The 24203-nt window shown below is 40.8% G+C and overlaps 1 protein-coding gene across 3 annotated transcripts in view; it reads left to right on the top strand.

Moving 5' to 3' along the window:
• Positions 1-8646: 8646 nt before the first annotated feature.
• The window catches only part of ATAD5 (ATPase family AAA domain containing 5), a 45710-nt gene continuing 30153 nt past the window's right edge, over positions 8647-24203 (top strand). The window contains exons 1-6 of one of the 3 annotated variants that reach the window (XM_058703239.1): positions 8647-9101; positions 11727-13618; positions 14401-14509; positions 18812-18976; positions 20722-20848; positions 21653-21734. In XM_058703239.1, the coding sequence (XP_058559222.1) occupies positions 9036-9101; positions 11727-13618; positions 14401-14509; positions 18812-18976; positions 20722-20848; positions 21653-21734 (2441 nt within the window). In that variant the 5' untranslated portion in view covers positions 8647-9035. Of the gene's footprint in view, positions 9102-9185; positions 9415-11726; positions 13619-14400; positions 14510-18811; positions 18977-20721; positions 20849-21652; positions 21735-24203 lie in introns of those variants that run through there. The other 2 variants (XM_058703238.1, XM_058703240.1) reach the window with 2 other exon arrangements.

Below are 24203 nucleotides of genomic sequence, written 5' to 3'. Positions count from 1 at the left end.
TGTGGAATGAATCAAGGTATGAACTAAGCAAAAGGGGTGTGGAAAGGCATCCTAGGTAGGACAAAATTAAGCGAGGAAAGGTATATAGGTCTTGGAGACAGGAATGTAAGCGAATTGTTTAAGAAAAAAGTACAGACCACTTTGGAGAGGTAGGACTGAATAATATATTGCGAGATGAGGTTGAGAGAAGAATAAAGGCCATGGAATTCCTGTTAAAAAGTTTAGACTGTAGGGGTGGTTGGGTGGTCGGTTAAGCGTCTTTGGTCATGATCTCAACGTTGGTGAGTTCCAGACCCACATCCCCACTCAGCTGTCAGCGAGGAGCCTGCTTTCCATCTTCTGTCCCCTTCTCTCTCCCCCTGCTCACTGTCTCTCTCTCTCTCTCTCTCTCTCTCAAAAATAAATAACCAACTAAAAAACATTTTGACTTTAATGAGTAGACATTAAAGATTTTTACATTTACATTTGCAAAAAAAAATGTTTTAGGATGATAAATGACAGACCTGTCATTTGGGTGTGTCTTAAGATAAAGAAGGGGGTGCCAATTGTAAATTCTCAATAAATATTTGTTCAGTGAAACGAAAATACATAAGATAGATGGATGGAGTGATAAATAAGAAAAGACCATAGGCACTAGTCCAGCTATGATGTGATAGAAGCTTGAATTAGGATGTTGGCCTTTATAGAGGTTTGAAAGTAAAGCAGAGGAAAAGATAGTCAAATGGTTCGAGGGAATAGGAGGGTGTAGGCACAGACTGGGTCAGTAAAAAACAGGATTTACTAAATGTTCTTGAACACAGTGTGTTCTGTGTGATCTCTAAAGCTAATTGAACAGAATTGGATCCTACCCCAGAAGGCTTACTGTGTGAAATTAAAAAAAAAGAAAAGAAAAAAGAAAGAAAGAAAGAAAATGTCTAAAGGCCAAGGCTCTAATCTTGGTCTCGTTCAACTTTTTTCCTTGATCTATACCACCTGATGGGAGGCAGGAAATATGTATTTAACATAGCCACATTATACAAAAAAATAATACGAACTAAGGAAAATCTTGTGAAACCACTCCTCCCAGGCTTAAAATTTTTGGTTGTTTTGTTTTTAGCTTTAGAGCAAAGTAAATACTCTAGTCAACGACAGGAAGATTGATCTAGAGGTGGGAATGATAGAAGCCAGCAGGCCATAGTTTTTATCTCTTTCACATCACACTGGTCTAGAATTGACTTTTCTTTTTTTTTTAATTTTTTTTTTAACGTTTATTTATTTTTTGAGATAGAGAGAGACAGAGCATGAACGGGGGAGGGGCAGAGAGAGAGGGAGACACAGAATCGGAAGCAGGCTCCAGGCTCTGAGCCGTCAGCCCAGAGCCCGACGCGGGGCTCGAACTCACGGACCGCGAGATCGTGACCTGAGCTGAAGTCGGACGCTTAGCCGACTGCGCCACCCAGGCGCCCCTAGAATTGACTTTTCAAAGTTATCCAGAGGTAAGCAGATTCAGGGTCACAGACTCCCCATGCTATAAGACTTAGAAGAAACAAATAAAGCAACTTGTTAAGTTATTTATTTACATAAGGATATAATTGCTCTGAAGATTACAACAGCTGGAAAATCAAGTTATAACCAGAGAGTTATTTGGTAAACATGGATTCAGTCCAGAATACTTTGATTATCTGGTCAGCCAAGATTTCCTCTCTCCTCACTCCAGCCTTTTCTCAGAAAGCTTCTAACTGTATTGGGCATGTACTGACTTTTTTTTTTTTTAAACTCTCTGACTTCCCTTTTTACACACTTAAAACTATTAATTCATTCTTTAGAATCAACTGGCTACAACTAAGTAAATCTTAGTATCTAGTTTTTTGTTTTTTAATGAATTTATTTATTTTAAGAAAGAGAGAGCATGCATGTTCGAGTGGCGGAGGGTCAGAGAGAGGAGGAGAGAGAGAATCCAAAGAATGCTCCACGCAGAGCCCAGCTCAGGGCACAAATGCACAAACCCACAAACTCTGAGATAATCACCTGAACTGAGATCAAGAGTTGGACACTTAACTGACAGAGCCACCCAGGTGCCCCAATACTTGTTTGTTAAATAGGGACTCATACAAATAAACACTATTGTCCAATCAAAAATAATTCAGAGACAATTCTAATTTTGACTGTAACTCTTAACATTTTAATTAATGCCATCTAGTTTAAATTTTGAGGACTCACATTTACAGAATCTCAGAAGTCAACAGAAAAGTTGCAAATACAGTTCAAAAAAATTTTTTTCCTCAGTAAACCATTTGAGAATAAGTCGACAAGATTCTTTCAGTACATTCTTCTATGAACCCACCCACAATGCACCCTCAAAAACAGGAATTTAACATTGATACCGTCTATTTTTCAGATCTCATTCAAGTTTAATCCATTGCCACAATGATGTCCCTTATAACAAGTGGATCCGATCCAGAATCATGGGTTGCATTGAATTGTCATAGGTCATGACAGTCTCCAATTCATATTAAGCCACAGAAATTTAAAAAAAATTTTTTTTTGGTTTATTTATTTTTGAGAGACAGAGAGGGATAGAGGGTGAACAGAGAGAGGGAGACACAGAATCTGACACAGGTTCCAGGCTCTGAGCTGTCAGTACGGAGCCCAACCAACGTGGGGCTCAAACTCACGGAGCGCGAGATCATGATCTGAGCCGAAGTCGGACACTTAACCAACCAAGCCACCCAGGCGCCCCAAGTCACAGCCATTCTTAATATTCTCTTCTCCACTCCTGTTTTGTTTTAATTCCTCATTAGTGCTCTGGAGTTTCTTCCCCAATCTCTTGCAAATCTCCTACTCCCTACTCAATGCAAATCTCCTGATACCCAGCTCCCTCCTTCCCACCTACCTCTTCAGTCATTTCTCTCAATTCTGTGCCACAGAATCTTGGGAGCCAGGCTGAAAACAAGCTGCAGGTGAGAAAGTGAGGGTAAAATTCTCTTTGTTGATAGGCTGGGATGTAAGAGCCAAGGCTGGGAGTGTATACATGTTAATACATTTTGGTTTTGTCAGTCTTTCCTGGGTTACCTATTGAGGCCTCTTGATTTATTCAGAATGTTTCTAACTATCTTTAGTATCTATTTACATGTTTTACAAAGATCAGTTAGTTACACATTCAGTCTCCCAAGTTTTCCTTTCTATGCCTTCTTGCATCTTGCATTCTTTATGATACTTTCAGTTACAAGTTACAGCAGACTCAAACTGCCTTTAACAATAAATGGGATCCATTCCCTAACGTGGTGTAACTCAAAAGGCTTTAGTGTTAGTCTGATTCAAAGGTCAAACTTCCCAACTCTTTTTCTACCGTTGGTAAGGTACCATTACCTTATTTTAATCTTACCCACCTTCTGGAAGGAGGGAAAGGACCCCTTTCTGTGCTATATCAGTAGTCCAAATTTGCTTATCTCCCAGAAGCACCCAGAAGATCTCTTGGAATGTAACAATCCTACGTTGGCCTACACTTGGTCACATGCCCACCTTTGAAATTTTTCTTTAACGTTTATTCATTTTTGAGAGACAAAACGTGAGCGGGGGAGGGGAAGAGAGAGAGGGAGACACAGAACCCGATGCAGGGCTTGAACTCCTGAACCGTGAGATCATGACCTGAGCGGAAGTCAGACAGCCAACTGAGCCACCCAGGCGCCCCAACACATGCCCACCTTTGAAATGGTAACTGGCCAGGAGGTGGAATTATGCAGATTAGTTTCAAAGGATCCAGAACCAAGGATGGAATTGACCAAGTGGGACAAGTGTATACCTCAGAATAACAACAGTAATGGTTATCAAGGGAAGGAGATATACTATTTGGGAGAAAAGGATATCTTTCACAGTCTTTCCATGTACTGACTACAATGTAACATTGCAAAAAAGCACAGAAGCTAAGAAGTTAAGAGACTTGGCTAAACACTTTGTAAATATCTCTGAACTAGTTTTTTTTTTTTTTAATAACTTTTTTTTTAAAGTAAACTGTGCCCCCAAAGTGGGGCTCGAACTCACAACTCTGAGATCAAGAGTCACATGCTCTATAGGGGCACCTGGGTGACCCCGTCAGTTAAGCATTCAACTCTTGGTTTTGGCTCAGGGCATGATCTCCCGGTTTGTGGGCTTGAGCCCCACATTGGGCTCTGCACACACGATGCAGAGCCCACTTGGGATTCTCTCTCTCCCTCCCTGTCTCTCTGCCCCTTCTGCACTCTTTCTTTCTCCCTCTCTCAAAACAAATAAATAAACTTAAAAAAAATAATAATAAAAGGAGAGTCACATGGCTCTGACTGAGCCAGCCAGGCACCCTGTAAACCTTAAGAGATTCTTTTTTTTTTTTTTTTTTTTTTTGGGACAGAGAGAGACAGAGCATGAGCGGGGGAGGGGCAGAGAGAGAGGGAGACACAGAATCGGAAACAGGCTCCAGGCTCCGAGCCATCAGCCCAGAGCCCGACGCGGGGCTCGAACTCACAGACCGCAAGATCGTGACCTGGCTGAAGTCGGACGCTTAACCGACTGCGCCACCCAGGCGCCCCAACCTTAAGAGATTCTTAACAATAGAGAACAAACTGAGGGTGGGTGAGGGGAGGTGGGTGGGGGATGAGCTGGACAGGTGATCGGTATTAAGGAGTATACTTGTGATGAGCACTGGGTGTTGTGTGTAAGTGACGAATCACTGAATTCTACTCCTGAAACCAATATTGCACTGTATGTTAACTGACTAGAAGTTAAATAAAAATTTAAAATAAAAACTATATTGGAGGGTAGTGTTACATGGAGCCTGGAGCCTGCTTGGGATTCTGTGTCTCCCTCTCTCTCTGCCCCTCTCCTGCTTGTGCTCTGTCTCTCTCTCAAAAATAAATAAACATTAAAAAAACACAAAAAATAAAAATAAATGAAATAAAATAAAATAAAATAGTTAAATCAAGAAATATCTGTATAAGCATATTGCTGTATTTAAAAATAAGGAGATATCTAGGGGCACCTGGGTGGCTCAGTTGGTTGAGTGACTGACTACCTCAGGTCATGATCTCGAGGTTGGTGAGTTCAAGCCCCACATCTGGTTCACAGCTGTCAGCCTGTTAGCACAAAGCCCACTTTGTATCCTCTGTCCCTCTCTCTATCTCCCTCTCTCTCTCTCTCTCTCTCTCTGTCCCTTCTCTGCTTATATTCTCTCTTCCAAAAAAATAAATAAAACATTAAAAAATATTTAAAAAATAAAAATGAGATATTTATAGTGCTAGAAGACTTTTGAAAGTGGCTGCCCTTGGGAAATTACACCAGGTTATGAAATGGAAATCAGCTCTTTCTTAGGCTGGCTCAGTCAGTAGATCATGTGACTCTTAATCTCAGGGTGGTGAGTTCAAGCCCCACATTAGTCATAGAGTCCACTTAAAAAGAAAAGGGGGAGGGGTGCCTGGGTGGCTCAGTTGGTTAAGCCTCCGACTTCAGCTCAGGTCATGATCTCAGGTTCATGGGTCCGAGTCCTGTGTCAGGTTCTGTGCTGATAGCTCAGAGCCTGGAACCTGCTTTGGATTCCATGTCTTCCTCTCCCTCTGCCCCTCCCCAGCTCATGTTCTCAAGAATAAATAAACGTTTAAAAAAAAAAAAAAAAGAGGGGTGGCTCACTCAGTTAAATGTGCAGCTCTTGGTTTTGGCTAAGGTCATGATCTCATGCTTTATGAGATTGAACCCCACATGGGGCTCTGTGCTGCTGACAGCACAGAGCTTGCTTGGGATTCTCTCTGCCCCTCCCCTGAGCACGCTCAAAGTAAATAAGTAAACTTTCAAAAAAGAAAAGAAAGAAAGAAATTAGCTCTTTTTTTGATAGTAAGTTTTATAATGCTCTCTGACATTTCTTAACCAAGCACAGGCATTACTTTTGATAAATATAAGGCTTAATAATAATTCTTAAAAGTAGCAGTTAGCTAGATGGGGAAGATGATAAAAAACCACATGAGCACATTGTAAATACTTAATTGATATGCAAATGTTAGAGCTTATTTAATTTAAAACGTATAAATGCCATGAGCTCCTTAAGAAGAACTACATATCTCAAAATAAACTCAGTGCAAATGCTTAACAAAACAATGCAGTTTAAATACTTAGAAATTTAGAAGAATAAATAGTCATGGAGATATATAGCATATAACCCAGCAATTCCACTTCTAGATGTGTCTTCTAGAGAAACATTACACGTTCAAGGAGACATAGACAAGAGTGTTCACTGACTCACTGAGACAGAAAACTGGTGACAAATGTTCATCACTAAGGGAATGGATAAATAAAATGTGTATAATTGGACAGAATGCTCAAGAATGAAAGGGAGTGAATCAGATCTACATGTATCATGGATAGCTCTTGAAAACAATGATGAATGAAAAAAGCAGATTGCTGAGTGATATTTACAGTATTACTGTTTATGTAAATAAAACCAATAGTAAAGAATTTCCTATGGATATACATACAAATATAAAAAGTGTGCAGTGCTACCCACCAAACAGGTAATAATGACTACCACTGGGCCAAGAGGTGGAGATTGAATTTGGGGATAGAAGTCAAGGAGACTTTCAGTTTTCTCTGTAATTTTCTCATTTGTTTCTCCTCCCCCCTCCTCTTCCTTCTCCTTCTCCTTGGGCAGTGTTCTTACTCAACAGTGAGGGGAAAAAAAAAAAAACAAAAACCAGATCAACAAAACAGTATCTATTTTAGAAAAACCTTATTCTGGGCTAACAGCTTTATTTAAAAAAATTTTTAGTCTTTTTTTATTTTTGAGAGAGAGAGAGAGAGAGAGAGAGAAAGAGAGAGACACAGTGAGAGAGCAGGGAGGGGCAGAGAGAGAGGGGGACACAGAATCTGAGGCAGGCTCCAGGCTCTGGGTTGTCCTCATAGAGCCTGATGCAGGGCTGGAACTTATGAACCGTGAGATCATGACCTGAGCTGAAGTCGGATGATCAACTGATTGAGCCACCCAGGCGCCCCTTGGCTAACAGTTTTAAAAGAAAAAAATAATTACCTCCAATTTCATTGGAGAAATTTGCACCCTTTATGTTGTGAAAACAATAGCAATACCATCTTTATGGTATTGAGATGGACACAGTTACATCCGTAGTTAAAATCAGTTTGCATAGCCAGATGCAACAAGGTGGCTTCCCGTTATTATTTGGTATATCCTTTTACCTGACCTACTCAGTTCTTACACACCATGCAGTTAAAAGTATGCACTCAAACAAAATAAACATACTCTATGTCTATATCACTGCAACAATAAACTCATGTGAAAAAAAAAGTCAAAGCTAAACAAATCCGTGAAAAGAATGCAAATGAAGTATGAGATTATCATCACTACAAACCAGCAAACCCCTGGAACAACTGGCATGCACTTCAACCAGCTGAGGCCATGATGTTGGGCTCCTGGCTGGCGGGGAGAAAGAAATCCGTGGGAAACAATGCCCTCTTTTGCTCAGTTTAGGGGAAAAAGTCAAAATCTCGGATCCTGTGTGTGTATTTCGAGGTAAGACGCTTGCCAAAATAACATTTTATTCCATGTGGGTGGAATGTAATCAATTATTTACTTTTCTGTATTTTTTGAATTTCCACTTTATTTTTTTGGATTTCCACTTTATTTTTTTTTTAATTTGAGAGAAAGCAGGGAAGGGGAAGAGACAGAATTTTCTTTAAGATTTTTAAAAATATTTATTTATTTATTTATTTATTTAATTCCTGAGAGCGCACCAGCAGGGGAGGGGCAGAGAGAGAGAGAGAGAGAGAGGGAGACGGAGAATCCCAAGTAGGCTCAGAGCTGACAGCGCAGAGCCAGAGGCGGGGTTGGAACCCATGGACTCCAAGACCATGACCTTAGCCGAAATCCAGTGGGTTGCTTAACTGATTGAGCCTCCCAGGCGCCCCTTGAATTTCCACTTTTATTTATTTTTAACATTTATTCATTTTTGAGAGACAGAGAGAGCAGAGCGTGAGCGGGGGAGGGGCAGAGACATAGGGAGACACAGAATCCCAAGCAGGCTCCAGGCTCTGAGCTGTCAGCACAGAACCCGATGTGGGGCTCGAACACACCAACAGAGAGATCATGACCAGAGAGGAATTCAGACGTTTAACCCACTGAGCCACCCAGGCGCCCTTGAATTTCCACTTTTTACAAGGGGCTAGCCTAGGGCATCAAAACTCTACAGTTTTAATTCTGTCACCGACGGACTTTAGTCAAATCACATCCTCATCCGTGAAACTGGGCGGGAGAAGCCCCGCTAGTCTGAAATCCCTTGGTAAAACCAATCCCGGGGCGCCTGGGTGGCGCAGTCGGTTAAGCGTCCGACTTCAGCCAGGTCACGATCTCGCGGTCCGTGAGTTCGAGCCCCGCGTCAGGCTCTGGGCCGATGGCTCGGAGCCTGGAGCCTGTTTCCGATTCTGTGTCTCCCTCTCTCTCTGCCCCTCCCCCGTTCATGCTCTGTCTCTCTCTGTCCCAAAAATAAATAAAAAACGTTGAAAAAAAATTAAAAAAAAAAAAGAAAAAGAGTAAAAAAAAAAAAACCAATCCCGCCTCCTGCAGTTTCGTCCGAGAAGTATTTTGGCCCTCTCTGCTTACCGTCCGCGCAGCCTCTAGAAGCAATCCTAAGCTCCGCCCCATGCGCTCCAGACGGCGCGAAAACCCAATTGACAAGAATTCCCTCCGAAGCCCGCGGGTCGGGTCTGCGTTCGGCCTGCTTTCCCGGCCGGGATCGCGGTCCCGGGCGCTTAGCCTGGGGGCGCCTGTGTCGAGGGCCCCCTGCGCTCGCCGGCCGCGCCCGGGGTCCTCGCTGCCCGCGCTTTCTTAACCGCCCCTTCCCGCGTTCGACTCGGCTGAGCTGGGCCCAGTCTCCGCGACCGCTCCGGGCGGGTGGGCGCGGGGGGAGTCCGGGACGGACCCCACAGCCCGGCTGCTGCCTCTTCGGGGGCCGGCCGCCTCCATGGCCTTTAGGCTGGCGGGGCCTGACTGCTCAACGCCCTAGGAGCCGGCATTCCGGGAAGCAGGGAGCATGGTGGGGGTCCTGGCTATGGCGGCGGCAGCTGCTCCCCCTCCGGTGAAGAACTACGAGATTGAGGTGAGCTAGAGAATCTCCGTCTGTAGGAGGTGGGTGAAAGGTGACCCCAACTTTGGATCCGGGAGGGGAAAGGAGGGACCTGGTGAGGCCCCACAGCAGTGACATTGTGTGCAACAATTGCTGGAGTGTGTCGCTTCCTAAAGTCGTGATAGGTACTGACAAACATCGAGATTGTGAGATGATTGCGGGGCCAGGAAAGTCAGGATTTAAAAGATACCTCGACCGGTCCCCAGGTCCTGAGATGTTGGTGGAACTTGATGTTTTGGACTTGTGAAATGTCGCAGAGGATCCCAGGATCAAGTCTGGGTTCATGGTAAGGAATCAGAACTTTAGCGTTGGAAAGAATTTAAGTTCCAGTAGTGTATCCATTTACCTATTGGAGGATGACTGCTTAGATTGCCATTACAGGAGTCAAAGTAATTTTTTAAAAAAATCGGTTTCTCATGGTTCCAGAGCTTAACATACTGCAGTTAGGAGTCCCAGCGTGGAATGCTGTTATTCTTACCTATTCACCAAATTTCAGTGAAATGCAGTAAGCAGTCAAGCAGTCGTTATATAGATACTCTAATGCCATGAAGTATTGGAGTAGCATCTCAAGCTAGCGTTCTGAAATAGGCACACTGGTGTCCTTGAAGTACGCCAAGATGTATGCTTATTTAACTAGGACTCTCCCTTATTTTTTGGAATTGAATAACTTTTGTCTACTTGCTGGTAGCTGTTACGCTGATAATTGTCTGCTAAATCAAGGGAGTTGATCAGCTTTCTCCGATGTGAAGGACTTTTGGTACTTGAATGAGACAATTCTTGATTTTTGTGTGGTCGGTTTATCAACCTTTTCGTTACAGTTTCTGCTTTTGGTGCCCTGCTTAGCCTATTCCATAGCAATGATACTTATTGTTTAGTATTGCAAGGGTGAGGGCCTTGTACACATTATTTTGCTTAATATCAACCCTGTGCTGAGGTATCATTGCCTGTATAATTAGAAAGTTAAAAGTAATATGCTTAATGTCCCATGCTAGTAGATATCAGAGCCAGCCCTTGAACTTAGATCTGCCTGACTCCAGAGCCTTTGATACGATCTCATGGTAATATAATAATACTGATAACTCATTAACATTTTCTCCTAATGCATTTACCATCTCATTTTAACATACACAATTTTCATCTGTATTTTGCCTCGTAGTCATCCAAATGGTTAGAAATTTGTCCCAATACCATTTATTAAGTACTTCTTTGCTCACTAGCTTGAATACTACTGTTCTCATGTACCAAGTTCTTAAATATATACTTATTTCTTTTTCTGGTTTTCTTTTTTATTTAAAAAAATTTTTAAAAGATTTTTCTAAGTTTATTTTTGAGAGATAGAGTTCTAGTGGGGGAGGGGCAGAGACAGAGGGAGACAGAATCCGAAGCAGATCCAGGCTCTGAGCTGTCAGCGCAGAGCCCGACTCTGGGCCTGAACTTACAAAGTGAGCGATTATAACCTGAGCCAAAGTCAGACGCTTAATCGACTGAGCCACCCAGGTGCCCCTAAAAAATTTTTATAAAATGTTTATTTTGAGAGAGAGAGCACGAGTAGGGGAGGGGCAGAGAGAGGGAGACACAGAATCCGAAGCAGGCTCCAGGCTCTGAGCTGTCAGCACAGAGCCTGACGCGGGGCTTGAACTCACGGACCGCGAGATCATGACTCGAGCCAAAGTCGGACATTTAACCGACTGAGCCACCCAGGCGCCCCTTGTTTATTTATTTTTTGAGAGCGTGTGTGCATGGGCGGTCTCTCTCTCTCTCTCTCTCTCTCCCCCCCCCCCCTCAAAAATAAATAAATAAATAAATAAATAAATAAATAAATAAATAAATAAATAAAAAAACACATTAAAACATTGGAAAATTTTATTTGTGGTAAGTGTCCTTGAAAATTTTTACTTGATTAGTAAATTTTGGGATGCTAGGTTAGTTCACTGTGTGCGTGTTTCTTAGAGATAGGATAATTTGTTTTTAACTAAAAAAGTGCAAAGGGAATGGAGTTAATATTTGTAGAGGTTCTACCATGCAGACTTCATATATTTTCATGTATGGTGTTCGTTACAAATTTTGTGGAGTAGGTGCTAGTATTCAAAGGTTGTAAACAGAGACCAATAGAAATTAACACATTTGTACGTAACTATAGTGGCCTTGAAACTTTTTTTCAAGTATAATATATATAAAGTAAAATACACAAATTGTAAGTGTATGGCTTGTGATATAACATTGAGATTTGAACGTAGGTTTAATTTTAAAGCTCTTTTTGCTTTAAAATATTTTTTTGTTGTTGTTTATTTTTGAGAGAGGGAGAGAATGCGAATGGGGGAGGGGCAGAGAGAGAGGGAGACACAGAATCTGAAACAGGCTCCTGGCTCGGAGCTGTCACCTCCCGAACCGCGAGATCATGACCTGAGCTCAAGTCATTTGCTTAACTGACTGAGGCACTCAGACACCCCTCTTTTTTCTAATATATATCATGTTTGTTACCTAAGGGAGCCTTCCTTTTTTTATCCAATTAGGTAAAATATTAGATCCATGTTTAAAATTTATGTTTTGTATGATCTTGCTTGATGTAAGTGCTTTCTTTTTCTTTTAAATTGATAGGCGTGCAAAAAGCGAAGGAAAGATGATGACAGATCTTCCTGCAAAACAATTACAAAATATTTATCACCAACAGGGAAGACTGGAGACAGTGTGTTCTCTCCACCCAAATCCAGTAATATTCTGAATTATTTTAGAAAGACGTCCCCCACAAATGAGAAGACACAATCAGCAAAAGAGTGCAAGATAAAATCATTGCCACCATTGCCTGCTGACAGTGGCAAAGACTGTAAAACACCGTTGGGAGTGTTCTCACATATAGAGTTCAAGAAGAGGGGAAAGAGAGTTAATTTATCTCATCGACTAAATAATATTAAAGCTGAAAATGAATCTCCAATTGAAATTAACAGTGACGATAGCAAAGAAGACTCAGGTCTAAATAATGATTTTGCAGAAAGTAGTACTTCTGTTTCACTCTGCAAGAAACGTGTAGAGGTATTTGCAGAAAGTATTCAAGATATCAAAAAACAGTCAAGCACCAGGACCTCCATAAAAAGCTCCAAGAGAGTAAATCCTAAGCAAGGAATCACAAAAAATGATTGCAAAAAAATGAGGAAAAGGAAGCACAGAGATATAATAGATCTGTCTGAAAGCTTACCATTGGCAGAAGAAATAAGTCTCCTTCAAAAAGATGGTAAAGACAGGAAGGAGAGAGTGCCTTCCCTAGCCGATGAGATGGACAGTCCTGCAGACTGTGCAGACTCTAGGGGTGATATAGCTAAACCAGCCCACTTAAAGGATAGGACAATAACTGTCTCCTACGAGGAATTTTTGAAAAGTCACAAGGAAAATAAAGTAGACCTACCAGACTCTACAGTGGCGATTTGTATTCCTTCTGAAACTGTCGAAGATATAGTCAAAAGCGGTAGTATGAGTGACCCAGAAACCTGTGAAATTTCCCAACACGTACGCTCCAAGACAGTTACTGTTCTTGCACAGGTTCACCCTATTCCCCCCAAAAAGACCCGGAAAATACCCTCAATTTTCTTGAAACAAAAGCAGTTGGAAACAGAAAATAGCCTGTCAGATCCTGAGAATGAACAGACTGTTCAGAAAAGAAAATCGAACGTTGTCATACAGGAGGAAGAATTAGAGTTGGCAGTGCTGGAAGCTGGAAGTTCCGAAGCCTCAAAGCCGAAATGCACTCTAGAAGAAAGACAACAGTTTATGAAAGCGTTTAGGCAGCCAGCATCGGATGCGCTTAAAAATGGAGTGCGAAGGTCTTCCGACAAGCAGAAAGAGCTCAATGAAAAATCTTTGAATGATGAAGGAAGAGACGGTAATTCTAAAAAGATCATGGACAATCCTAATATTCAAATGATTTCAAATTATGGCAATTCACAGTCACATACTGACAAAGGAACTTTTAAAGAGAAAAGTAAAAAGCTGAAGAAAAAGGGTAAGAAGATGTTAGATACTGGTGCTACTCCAGGTGAAAGTAGACAGGGAAATACTCAAAAGAAAGGAACAACTTTTTCCTTTAAGGGTAAACAGAGTCAAAATAGGCTTAGAAGGAGTTTAAGACAAAAGAAAACGGAAGTTTTCAAAAACACATTATTTAGCAGTGAAAATCTTGTTGGGGAAGACCCTCTAAAGATTTCCTCTCCGTATAACAAGAAGTCTTCAAGAAAAACCAGCGTACCCGTTAATGATAAGGTCATACATTGTAAAACCGAAACCGAAGACAGTCTGGAAAATGTTTCCACACCCAGGTCAAGCAGAAGATCTGTAAGAACCAGTAGCACCCCTACCGCAATGGTCATTAGAAGTACTGATTCTGAAGATGATAGTCCAATAAAGGCTTCCACTCCAAAAGCAGCCACCTTACCAGAAAAGCATAGCTTATATACGGCAGAATTAATAACAGTCTCTTCTGACTCAGAGAGCCCTATTAGGTAAAGTTTTGTTGCTATTCTGAAGTTCTAAGTGTTCTCCATATATTAGTTGGGAAGGAAAATGCTTGAAGCATTGGAGAGTATCATTTTTTTCTAGAATACCTGATTTATAAGGCACAAAACAGTTTCAAAAATGCTTATTTTTTACATTTAATTTAAGGTCAGGCATGATTTCAGAAGAATTATAGGTGTATTTTATTTATTTTTTTAATGTTTGTTTTTAAGGGGGAGAGGGGCGGAGTGGAGGGGGGGGGGGGAGACACAGGATCCCAAGCAGGTCTGCCCTGACAGCAGGGAGCCCCATGTGGGGCTCAAACTCACAAACCATGAGATCATGACGTGAGCCGAAGTCAGAAGCTTAACTCACTGAGCCACCCAGGTGCCTCCTAGATGTATTTTAGATGAGTTCTAACTTTTACTCATCATAGTTGCTAATCTCTGAATTCTCTGCATCTAATAAACATGAGATTAAAAATAAATCAGAGCTTTATTTCTTGGGAAACTGAGCCATATTGTATGAGGTATATACTTGCGTGCTGGTTTTGGTCAATGAAAGAGTGATCTTAAGAGGTAATTTTACGATTTCTAAAAGGAAACATTTTATATTTTTTAAGAGTTTGAGTTTGGCTTACTTTTGATCAGTAGTTTGAAACTATTGTAGGGGGTATTTTTGTTTTTAAGAACTGTCCAGAAATTGAAGCCCTAGGTGGTTCTTTTCTATACTTAATTAAAACTCTTATACATAATTATAAAACGCTTCTGAGTATCTTTTTTATTCCCAGAATGAAATTCACCAGAATTAGTACTCCCAAAAAATCTAAGAAGAAATCTAAAAAAAGATGTGAGAAATATGAAGCAACCGATGGAGATTTTACTTCTCAGACTAGAAAGGTAATTGGAATATTCGGGTATTCCGTTTCCTAAAACAACAGCTACTATTAGAAGTAATGTGCCAAAAGAATATTCACATATTTTATAGATTGGTTATATTAACTATAGCATATGTTATTACTCACTATTTTTCTATTTCTCTCGTTAGTTTATTAAGTGGTCAACATATCTTATTGTGAGATGAGAGCAATTGATAAGGACAGTATAATTTGCTTAGAAAAACTTTTCTTGGTAAGAGTTACATGTTAGTCATTTTCCTTAAGGCTGCTTATAGGTTATGATTCAATTTTTGGTTTATTTCTATAGATCAAAGGCTAAAAAGTAGGGTCTGTAACTCTGGGACAGGTCCGAAAACCCTTGTACTATTGATATTTTGGGCTGGATAATTCATTTGTTATAGGGGACTCGTGCATTGTAGGATGTTTAGCAATAACTTAGGCCTCTACCCATGACATATGAGTCGCTGTCCAGCTCCTCTGGTTATGACAACCAAAAATGTCTCCACACATTGCAAATATCCCTGGGAAGGAAAAAAAAGAATCGCACATCACTCCCCGCCCCCCCCCCCCCCCCCGGTTGAAAACCTTTACCCTAAAGGGAAAGGTAGGATATATAAGAATAATTTAGCTGCTTTTAAAAATAATCTGCGTATCCACACCTTGAGAGAATTGGATTCTCTTCAGGGTGTAGGCACAGGTATGTGTGGGTTCACAATGCCCGTAAGGTGATTCTGATATAATCCTTGGGTGAATGGCACTGCTACAGAAAGTTGTTATCTCTTTCATTGTTATTTAACAGCTGTCATTTTTTTTTGACTGCTTATCACATTCCAGGCACTATGCTTAGTACTCGTCATTAATGTCATAAAGTAAATATTTATCCCTGTTTTGAAGGACAGTGGAGCTAAAGGAGGTGAGAACATTTTTCAGAGTGGATGAAGTGACGTGCAGTGGAAGCCAAGCTGGGTGGCTGGGACTAGAGGCTGACAAACAGGGAGAAGTAGGGTGCCATCAGCAATGAAGTTCCTGGTGTTGTCAGGGGTAACCAAGTAAGGCTGGGAGGATGGGTGGATATGACTGTTTTTGAGGTGATAGGATTATTGATGGTTTTAACTTTATTTTTCTGTTTTCTGTATAAACATGAACTTTAAAAAATTATTTTAGTTTTTTTAATAGCAAGAGAGCACGAGCAGGGGAGAGGGGTGGAGGGAGAGAGAATCTTAAGCAGACATGACACCACGTTCAGCTCAGAGCCTGGACACGAGGCTCGATCCCATGACCACAAGATCATGGCCTGAGCCAAAATCAAGAGTCAGACACTTAACCGACTGATCCCCCCAGGCAGCCCTATAAATACGAACCTTTAAGAACTTTTATCAGGAAAGAAAAAAAAAACTATTAGAAAAAAAAAACAAACTAATTTCAAGTAACGGCAGAATTACTTGCCAAAATGTGTATGTGTATGCTTTTTTCACATTCGCTAAAACATATCTTTTTGTGTAACAGTTTATTTCAGTAATTGAGTTATCCATTTAAATTTAGGTGGATTATTGGGGTGCCTGGGTGGCGCAGTCGGTTAAGCGTCCGACTTCAGCCAGGTCACGATCTCGCGGTCCGTGAGTTCGAGCCCCGCGTCGGGCTCTGGGCTGATGGCTCGGAGCCTGGAGCCTGTTTCCGATCTGTGTCTCCCTCTCTCTGCCCCTCCCCCGTTCATGCTCTGTCTCTCTCTGTCCAAAAATAAATAAAAAAAAACGTTGAAAAAAAAAAAAATTTAGGTGGATTATTTTGAATACGAACTTAATAAGGTTCATCAGCCTGCCAAAAATTTTGCTAGCAGAACAACAGAAATCTATCACTCTACTATACAGAAGATTCTACTATAGAAGAAGATTCTACTCTATTGTAGCGTAGAATTCTACTCAAAGTAGAATCTTTGTTTTCCTAACCTTCTTACATATATTTTGAATATCCATGCCTATGCTTTTCAATAGTTTTTATTTTTTTTTTTTATTATTATTTTTTTTTTCAACGTTTTTTATTTATTTTTGGGACAGAAAGAGACAGAGCATGAACGGGGGAGGGGCAGAGAGAGAGGGAGACACAGAATCGGAAACAGGCTCCAGGCTCCGAGCCATCAGCCCAGAGCCTGACGCGGGGCTCGAACTCACGGACCGCGAGATCGTGACCTGGCTGAAGTCGGACGCTTAACCGACTGCGCCACCCAGGCGCCCTAAATAGTTTTTAAAAAACATTTTGAAGGTTTTATTTTATTTATTTATTTATTTTTTTAATTTTTTTTTAAACGTTTTTATTTATTTTTGAGACAGAGACAGAGCATGAACGGGGGAGGGTCATAGAGAGAGGGAGACAGAATCTGAAACAGGCTCCAGGCTCTGTGCTGTCAGCACAGAGCCTGACGCGGGGCTCGAACTCACAGACTGTGAGATCATGACCTGAGCCGAAGTCGGACACTCAACTGACCAAGCCACCCAGGCGCCCCTTGAAGGTTTTAAAAAACAGCAAACATTTGTTTAAAAACAGAAGTTTATAAAATTAAAAGTGAAAAGTTATTATCTACTCTCTAGGGGTAACACACTTAAAAAAATTTTTTTTAACATTTATTTTTGAGAGAGAGGGAGAGACAGAAACAGCGTGAGCAGGGGAGGGGCAGAGGGAGAGGGAGACACAGAATCCAAAGCAGGCTCCATGCCGCCAGCACAGAGTCCGCTGCAGGGCTCCAACCCATGAACTGTGAGATCATGACCTGAGTGGAAGTCGGACTCTCAGCCGACTGAGCCACCCAGGCTCCTCAAAGGGTAACCCATTTTAATAGTTACATTAAAACTATTAATGTCCTTCTAGACTTTTTCCTATGATTAAATAGGTATATGTGACTTTTAAAAGGGATCATATAATGTAAACTGTTGTGCACCTTGCTTGTTGGATGTCTTTAAACATAAAAACCCGTAGAACTCAATATGGAAAGCACATTGTCTGGAAGGTAATATTTAAATGCACAGGATCACTTCGTACATCAATGGCAAAGTCAGGCCTAAAGGCCAGACTTCTTATCTAGTGCTCTTTCCCATACTGAATGCCGTTTCAGCCTCTCTCTAGTGGATTCACCCTAAAGGTGACTAAAGTCAAATAGATGCCATGAAGATGGTGGGGAAATAACCAACAATTCTAATCCATACAGACATCTAATATAGACATCTCTCTGGGTGTTTTTCATGAACGTAATTATATTTATCTGAATAAATTTCTAGTTAAAAATAAAGGTAGACACATTACATTAGACATGTTAATTACACTAGACACACTAATTTCCTTGGTAAGATTTAAGTAACTATTTCTTTGTCTTTTTTAATACGATTTATGATTATAGTTTTATATATGTTTAGTGGATTTTATTATTTATTAATTAAATGTTTGAGAGCGAGTGAGTGAGCTGGGGAGGGGCAGAGAGAGGGGGAGAGAGAAAATCCCAAGTAGGCCCCATGCTGTCAGCGTGGGGCCTGACATGGGGCTCCATCTCACAAACCATGAGATCATGACCTGAGCCGCAATCAATAGTCGGATGCCTAACCAACTGAGCCACCCAGGCGCCCCTGGATTTTATTTTTTACAAGTTTTAGGTTCACAGCATAACTGAGTGGAAGATACAGAGATTTCCCATATAATCCCTGTACCCACACATGCATAGCCTCCCATATTATCAATACCAGAATAGTACATTTTTTCAACTTTTTTTTTTTTTTTTTTTTAATTTATTTTTGGGACAGAGAGAGACAGAGCATGAACGGGGGAGGGGCAGAGGGAGAGGGAGACACAGAATCGGAAACAGGCTCCAGGCTCCGAGCCATCAGCCCAGAGCCTGACGTGGGGCTCGAACTCATGGACCGCGAGATCGTGACCTGGCTGAAGTCGGACGCTTAACCGACTGCGCCACGCAGGCGCCCCAGAATAGTACATTTTTTAACAATTGATGAACCTGCATTGACAGATCGTTATCACCCAGAGTCCCGAGTTTACATTAAGGTTCACTCTTGGTGTTATACATTCTGTGAGTTTAGATAAATGTATAATGACATGGATCCATCATTCTAGTATCATATATATAGTGTCGTATCACTGGCTTAAAAATCCTCTATGCTCTGCCTGTTCATCCCTCCTTCCCCGCCTAACTCCTGGCAACCACTAACCTTTCTACTGTTTCCAAAGTTTTGCTTTTTATAATTTCTTTCTATTATTAAATATAAAATGTTTGCCACTGATCTAAGTTTTTCAAATTTTTGTTTAGGCAAGCAGTGCTTCAAAAAGTGTATCAAAAGCAAAACAATTGATTGAAAAAGCAAAAGCTTTACACATTAGTAGGTCAAAAACTACTGAAGAAATAGTGACGCCCTTAAGACGTTCATCTAGACATCAGATGCTTGCTGAAAGGAAGGAATTGTCAGAAACAGCAGTAAGTATTAGAAATATTTATTGGTGTGAGTTCTGTCCTATTCTGCTGCTTGGAGAAGGAGGAGGAAGCCATATAAAGTTATAGGTAGAATTGTAAGATACCCCTGAGGTTGTGGAAAGAATATCATTTGCATTTCTGTTTTAAAAGCTCTTCGCTCCTTTTGCAAAAGCATACAGTCTGCATCCTCACCATGTCATTTGAGATCCTTCATAGGCTGAATTAGCTCTTCCCTTTCCTCCTTCCTCATATACACACTTTTTGCTCTAGTCACACTGAATTATTCCTTCCTCCCCAAATGGTGCAACTTTTATTTCCACTTTGTAGTCTCAGCTTGAAATGCATATACCAAATACTCTTTTCTACCTGAGGAATTCCTACTCATACATTAAGTCCTGCTAAATGCTACCCTCTTTTCTTATGTATGTATGTATGTATGTATGTATGTTTATTTTTGAGAGAGTGCAAGTGGGGAAGGGGCAAGGGTGGGGGGCGTGGGGACAGAGGAGTTGAAGCAGGCTCTGCGCTGACAGCAGTGAGCACGATGCACGGCTTGAACTCAAGAACCATGAGTTCGTGACCTGAGCCGAAAGTCCAATGCTCAGCTGACTGAGCCACCCAGGCACCCCTGCCTCCTCTTTTTTAAAACCAGCTTTATTATAGAGATATAAGTCACATACCATACAATTCACTATTTAAAGTGCCCAGTCCACTGGCTTTTAATATATTCACAGAGTTGTGATTCCATCGCCACAATCTTAGAATATTGCATTACCCCAAAAAGAACTCCTATTTCCCTTAGCTATCACTTCCCAGTCTCCCCTCCCTCAGCTCCAGGCAACCACTAATCTACTTTTCTGTTGGTATAGATTTGCCTATTCTGGGCATTTCATATAAATGGTATCATATAACATATGGCCTTTTGTGCTTGTTTTCTTTCGCTCATAGTGGTTTTGGTGTTCATCCATATTGTAGCATCAATATTTCATTTATTTTTTATTGCCAAATAATACCGCTTTGTATGGCTATACCACATTTTTTTAACCCTTTCATCAGTTGACGGACATTTGGATTGTTTCCACTTTTTGATTATTAGGAATAATGGTACGAACATTCTGATACTTCCTCTTGAAAGCTTTGTTGGTGCCTTCAAGACAAGTAGTTTCCTTCCCAAAATGTACTTAACTTCTATGGGTTTTTTTGTATTTTAGTCAATGTTGCTCTCAACCTACCGTGTTATGATTGAACTAGCTCTCCCTCTGTCCCCTAAACCCTGGTACAACCTTGAAGCCAACTCTTGTTGCATTTGTCTGTGTATGCTGTATTGCCTGACACATGGTAGATGCTTAGTAAATGTGTACTGACCACCTGAAAGCATATCAGGCTTTATCTAATACATTTATAGGATGTATAGCTCTCAAATAGTAGAGCTAGAACTTGTATAGCTCAGTGATACTGACTCTTTTGTCTGGAGTAAAGTCTTTTGGTTGCTTCTTTAAAAAAGAAAACCCATGGTAATAATAAGTCCACCCTTTGATACGTGAACTTGAATGGTATAGCACAGGCTATTGTCATTTACGACATATAGTGTATGTTTTTTGTATCAATCAGGTAGCGTCTGATGAAGAGATGGATGGAGCTGCTAATGTAATTATCTTACCTCTGGCTTCTAGCACTGTAATCCTTTTGAAATTTAAAACCTCAATTGTATGACATATTGTAAAAATGTTTTTCTTATTCTGTCTTAGGACTCTGTAATAATAATAGATTCAGATATTACTTCTTCAAAGCAACCCGAGAAAAATCAGAAGAATCTTCAGTGTCTGAATGACGTGCTAGGAAAAAAACTTAACAAGAATCCTAAAAACGTACCAGGTAATGAGATCTGATAATGTTTGTGACGAATATTAGAATGCATTGGAGGAATTATATTGCTCTCATTTTAATTTAATTTCTTGTCTTCTAAAATATGAACGTTCAATTATATTACATATTTCTATTTTAATAAGTAAAGTTATAATGTAGTGAAGAGTTTTATAAAGGTAATTGTGTGTATTCAAGTTATTGCATTTCTTTCTATTTAGCTGCAGTTAAGGTAGTGATTCCCAAACCTGATAATCAAAATCATCTGAATAAATTAAAAATTTTCTTTAAAAAAAAATTTTTTTTTAATGTTTATTTATTTTTGAGACAGAGAGAACCAGCATGAGCAGGGGAGGGGCAGAGAGAGAGGGAGACACAGAATCGGAAGCAGGCTCCAGGCTGAGCTGTCAGCACAGAGCCCAATGCGGGGCTCGAACTCACGAGCTGTGAGATCATGACCTGAGCAGAAGTCAGCTGCTCAACTGACTGAGCCACCCAGGCGCCCCAAATTAAAAATTTTCTTAAATCTTTAGGTCCTTCCCTAGGCATATTGATTAAGAATCTCTGGAGGGGGGTTGTGGGAATCTGTAGTTTAAAAAAACATTCCCAGGAGATTCTGATAATGCTATTGGGAGACTAGATGATTATATAGAACATTTTTTAATTAAAAAGTTAGTTTAAAAAAAAAGTTTTGTTAAAGTTGAGAAGAGTTCATTTTTTTTTAAGTTTAAGAAGATAGAGCTATAATTGAAAAGTATCTGGAGGTAAGTAGAGATGATAAACTTTGATACTAACTTAACTATTTATTTTTCTAAGGGAAAGTGAAAGTTGCTCCTTTATTTCTTACCAGAAAAGCTCAAAAAACAGCTGATCCTATTCTTGGTTTTGATGAAAACAGGTCAGTCTAATACAAATTTTAAAATGCTGAAATGTCTTGTGGAATGTATTTTGTATTTTTTCCTTGACTTTGATGAGAAAGCATGTACATTATCATTTGAACCTTTAATAAGTTTATTTATTTATTTTTAGAGAGAGGGAGCACAAGTTGGGGAGAGGGGCAGAGGGGGAGAGAGAGAGAGAATCTTAAGCAGGTTCCATGCTTGGTGCAGAGCCGGATGCGGGGCTTGATCTCATGACCCTGGGATCATGACCTGAGCTGAAACCAAGAGTTGGATGCTTAACCAACTGAGCCACACAAGCATCCCAGTAAGTTCATTTCTAAAGATGACAATATTGACAGTGCTACAGTCACAATTTGAAGATCAGACATTTTGTGGCCATCTCTAGATAGAATAGTGGAAAAATAAACCAAAAGCACCAAAGAGCTGATTATGAACTTATTCCGTATATATTTAAACACCTATGAGGGTGCCTGGCTGGCTTCGTCGGTAGAGCACGTGACTCTTGATCTCAAGGTCATGAATTTGAGCCCCACATTGGGGGTAGAGATTACTTTAAAACAAAAAAATAAATAAAATGAAATCTTTAAATACTTGCTATGTACCAGGCACTGTTTTTCATACTAGGAATATTTGGGGGAACAAAACAAGACACCTTCCCTGTCCCCATGAGGCTTACCCTCTAGAGGGAAGACAATCTGTGATAAAACATTAATTGGGCCATCAAGTGAAAAATTGCAGTTGTGCTAAGAAGGAGAGGTACAGAGTTTTATTAAGTTTATATTAAGTGGATTTGGTCTGGTCAAAAAAGGCTTTGCTGAGGAAATGACATCTGAACTGAAGGATGAGCAGGAGTTCACCAGGGGAGGAACAGTGTTCTGGCCAGAGGGAGCAATCTGCGGAGTCCCTATAGCTCGAAGGAGCATGGTGAAGAGAGAGGTTGAAAGAATGCTAGTGTGACTTGAGCAGAGAGCTTGGGTGAGAGGAATGTGGGCCTAAGCTGGGGAGGTGGATGCCAGCCCACGTAGCACCTTTAGGCTGTGTGAGAGAATTTGTCATTTTGCCAAGGGCAATAAGAAACAGGGGGTTTTAAACACAAAATATGCGCATAAATGTTTGGATTTCGGGAAGGTCTTTTCTGACTGCTGGATTGGTTTGCTAGATCAAAATCCATAATGATTAATTAGATCTGGGGGGTAGGGGTAGGAGAGAGGAAAGTGAAGGTGACACTCAAGTTCTGGTATCCCTGTGCAAGTGGATGGCATGGTGGAAGACCAGGTTTAAGGACATCATGGGTTCAGGTTATTTTTTCCTGTTTCACTCTTACTGAGGTATAATTACATATTGTTAAGATGCACAAATCTTTTTTTTTTTTTTCTTTTTTCGAGGGATGGAGGGACAGAGGGATAGAGAGAGAGAGAGAGAGAAAGAGACTCCCAAGCAGGCTCCATGCTCAGTGCAGAGCCAGATGCAGGGCTCAATCCCATGACCCTGGTATCATGACCTGAGCCAAAATCAGGAATCAGACTCTCAACCGACTGAGCCACTCAGGCAGCCATTAATCTTTTTTTGATTGAAGTATAATTGACATACAGTATCCTGTTTCAGATATACATGGTAGTGATTTGATATTTTTATAAATTACAAAAAGATTCCCATAAGTCTCGTTACCATTTGTCACTATACAGAAAGTTACTACAGTTGATTGACTATACTTCCTATGCTGTAGATTTCATTCCTGTGACTTAATTATTTTGTGAGAAGTTTGTACCTGTTAATCCCCTTCCCCTATTTCTCCTGCCTCCACCCTCTCCCCCTCCCCACTCTGGTAGCCAACAATTTGTTTCCTGTGTCCATGAGTCTGTTTCTGTTTTGTTTATTTGTAAAATGCACCATTCTCTTTTTTTAATGTTTATTTATTTATTTTGAGAGAGAGAGAGGGAGCGGGGAAAGGGAAGAGAGAGAAGGAGAGAGAGAATCCCAAGCAGGCTCCATGCTCATTAAGGAGTGGTGTTCTCAGTTTCACTGTGAGATCATGGCCTGAGCCTAAATCAAGAGTCGGACACTCAACCAACTGACCCACCCAGGTGCCCCTAAAAATGCATCATTCTTATTATTTTTTTCTTTTTTAATGTTTATTCATCCCTGAGACAATGCAAGAGAGTGCAAGCAGCAGAGGGGCAGACAGAGGGAGACACAGAATCTGAAGCGGGCTCCAGGCTCTGAGCTGTCAGCCCAGAGCCTGACGCAGGGCTCGAACTCACAAACCATGAGATCGTGATCTGAGCCGAAGTCAGACGCTCACCCAACTGAGCCACTCAGGTGCCATTCTTATTTTTTTTTTTAATGTTTATTTTTTAGAGAGGAAGGGGGAGACAGAGAATCCCAAGCAGGCTCCAGGCTGTCAATGCAGAGCCCAGTGTGGGGTTTGAACTCCCAAACCATGAGATCATGATATGAGCCAAAAT

Source organism: Neofelis nebulosa, chromosome 16 (assembly GCF_028018385.1).
Source record: "Neofelis nebulosa isolate mNeoNeb1 chromosome 16, mNeoNeb1.pri, whole genome shotgun sequence".
NCBI lineage: Eukaryota > Metazoa > Chordata > Mammalia > Carnivora > Felidae > Neofelis > Neofelis nebulosa.
The sequence above is the reverse complement of the archived record's forward strand: the minus strand, read 5'-3'. Positions and strand labels throughout refer to the sequence as shown.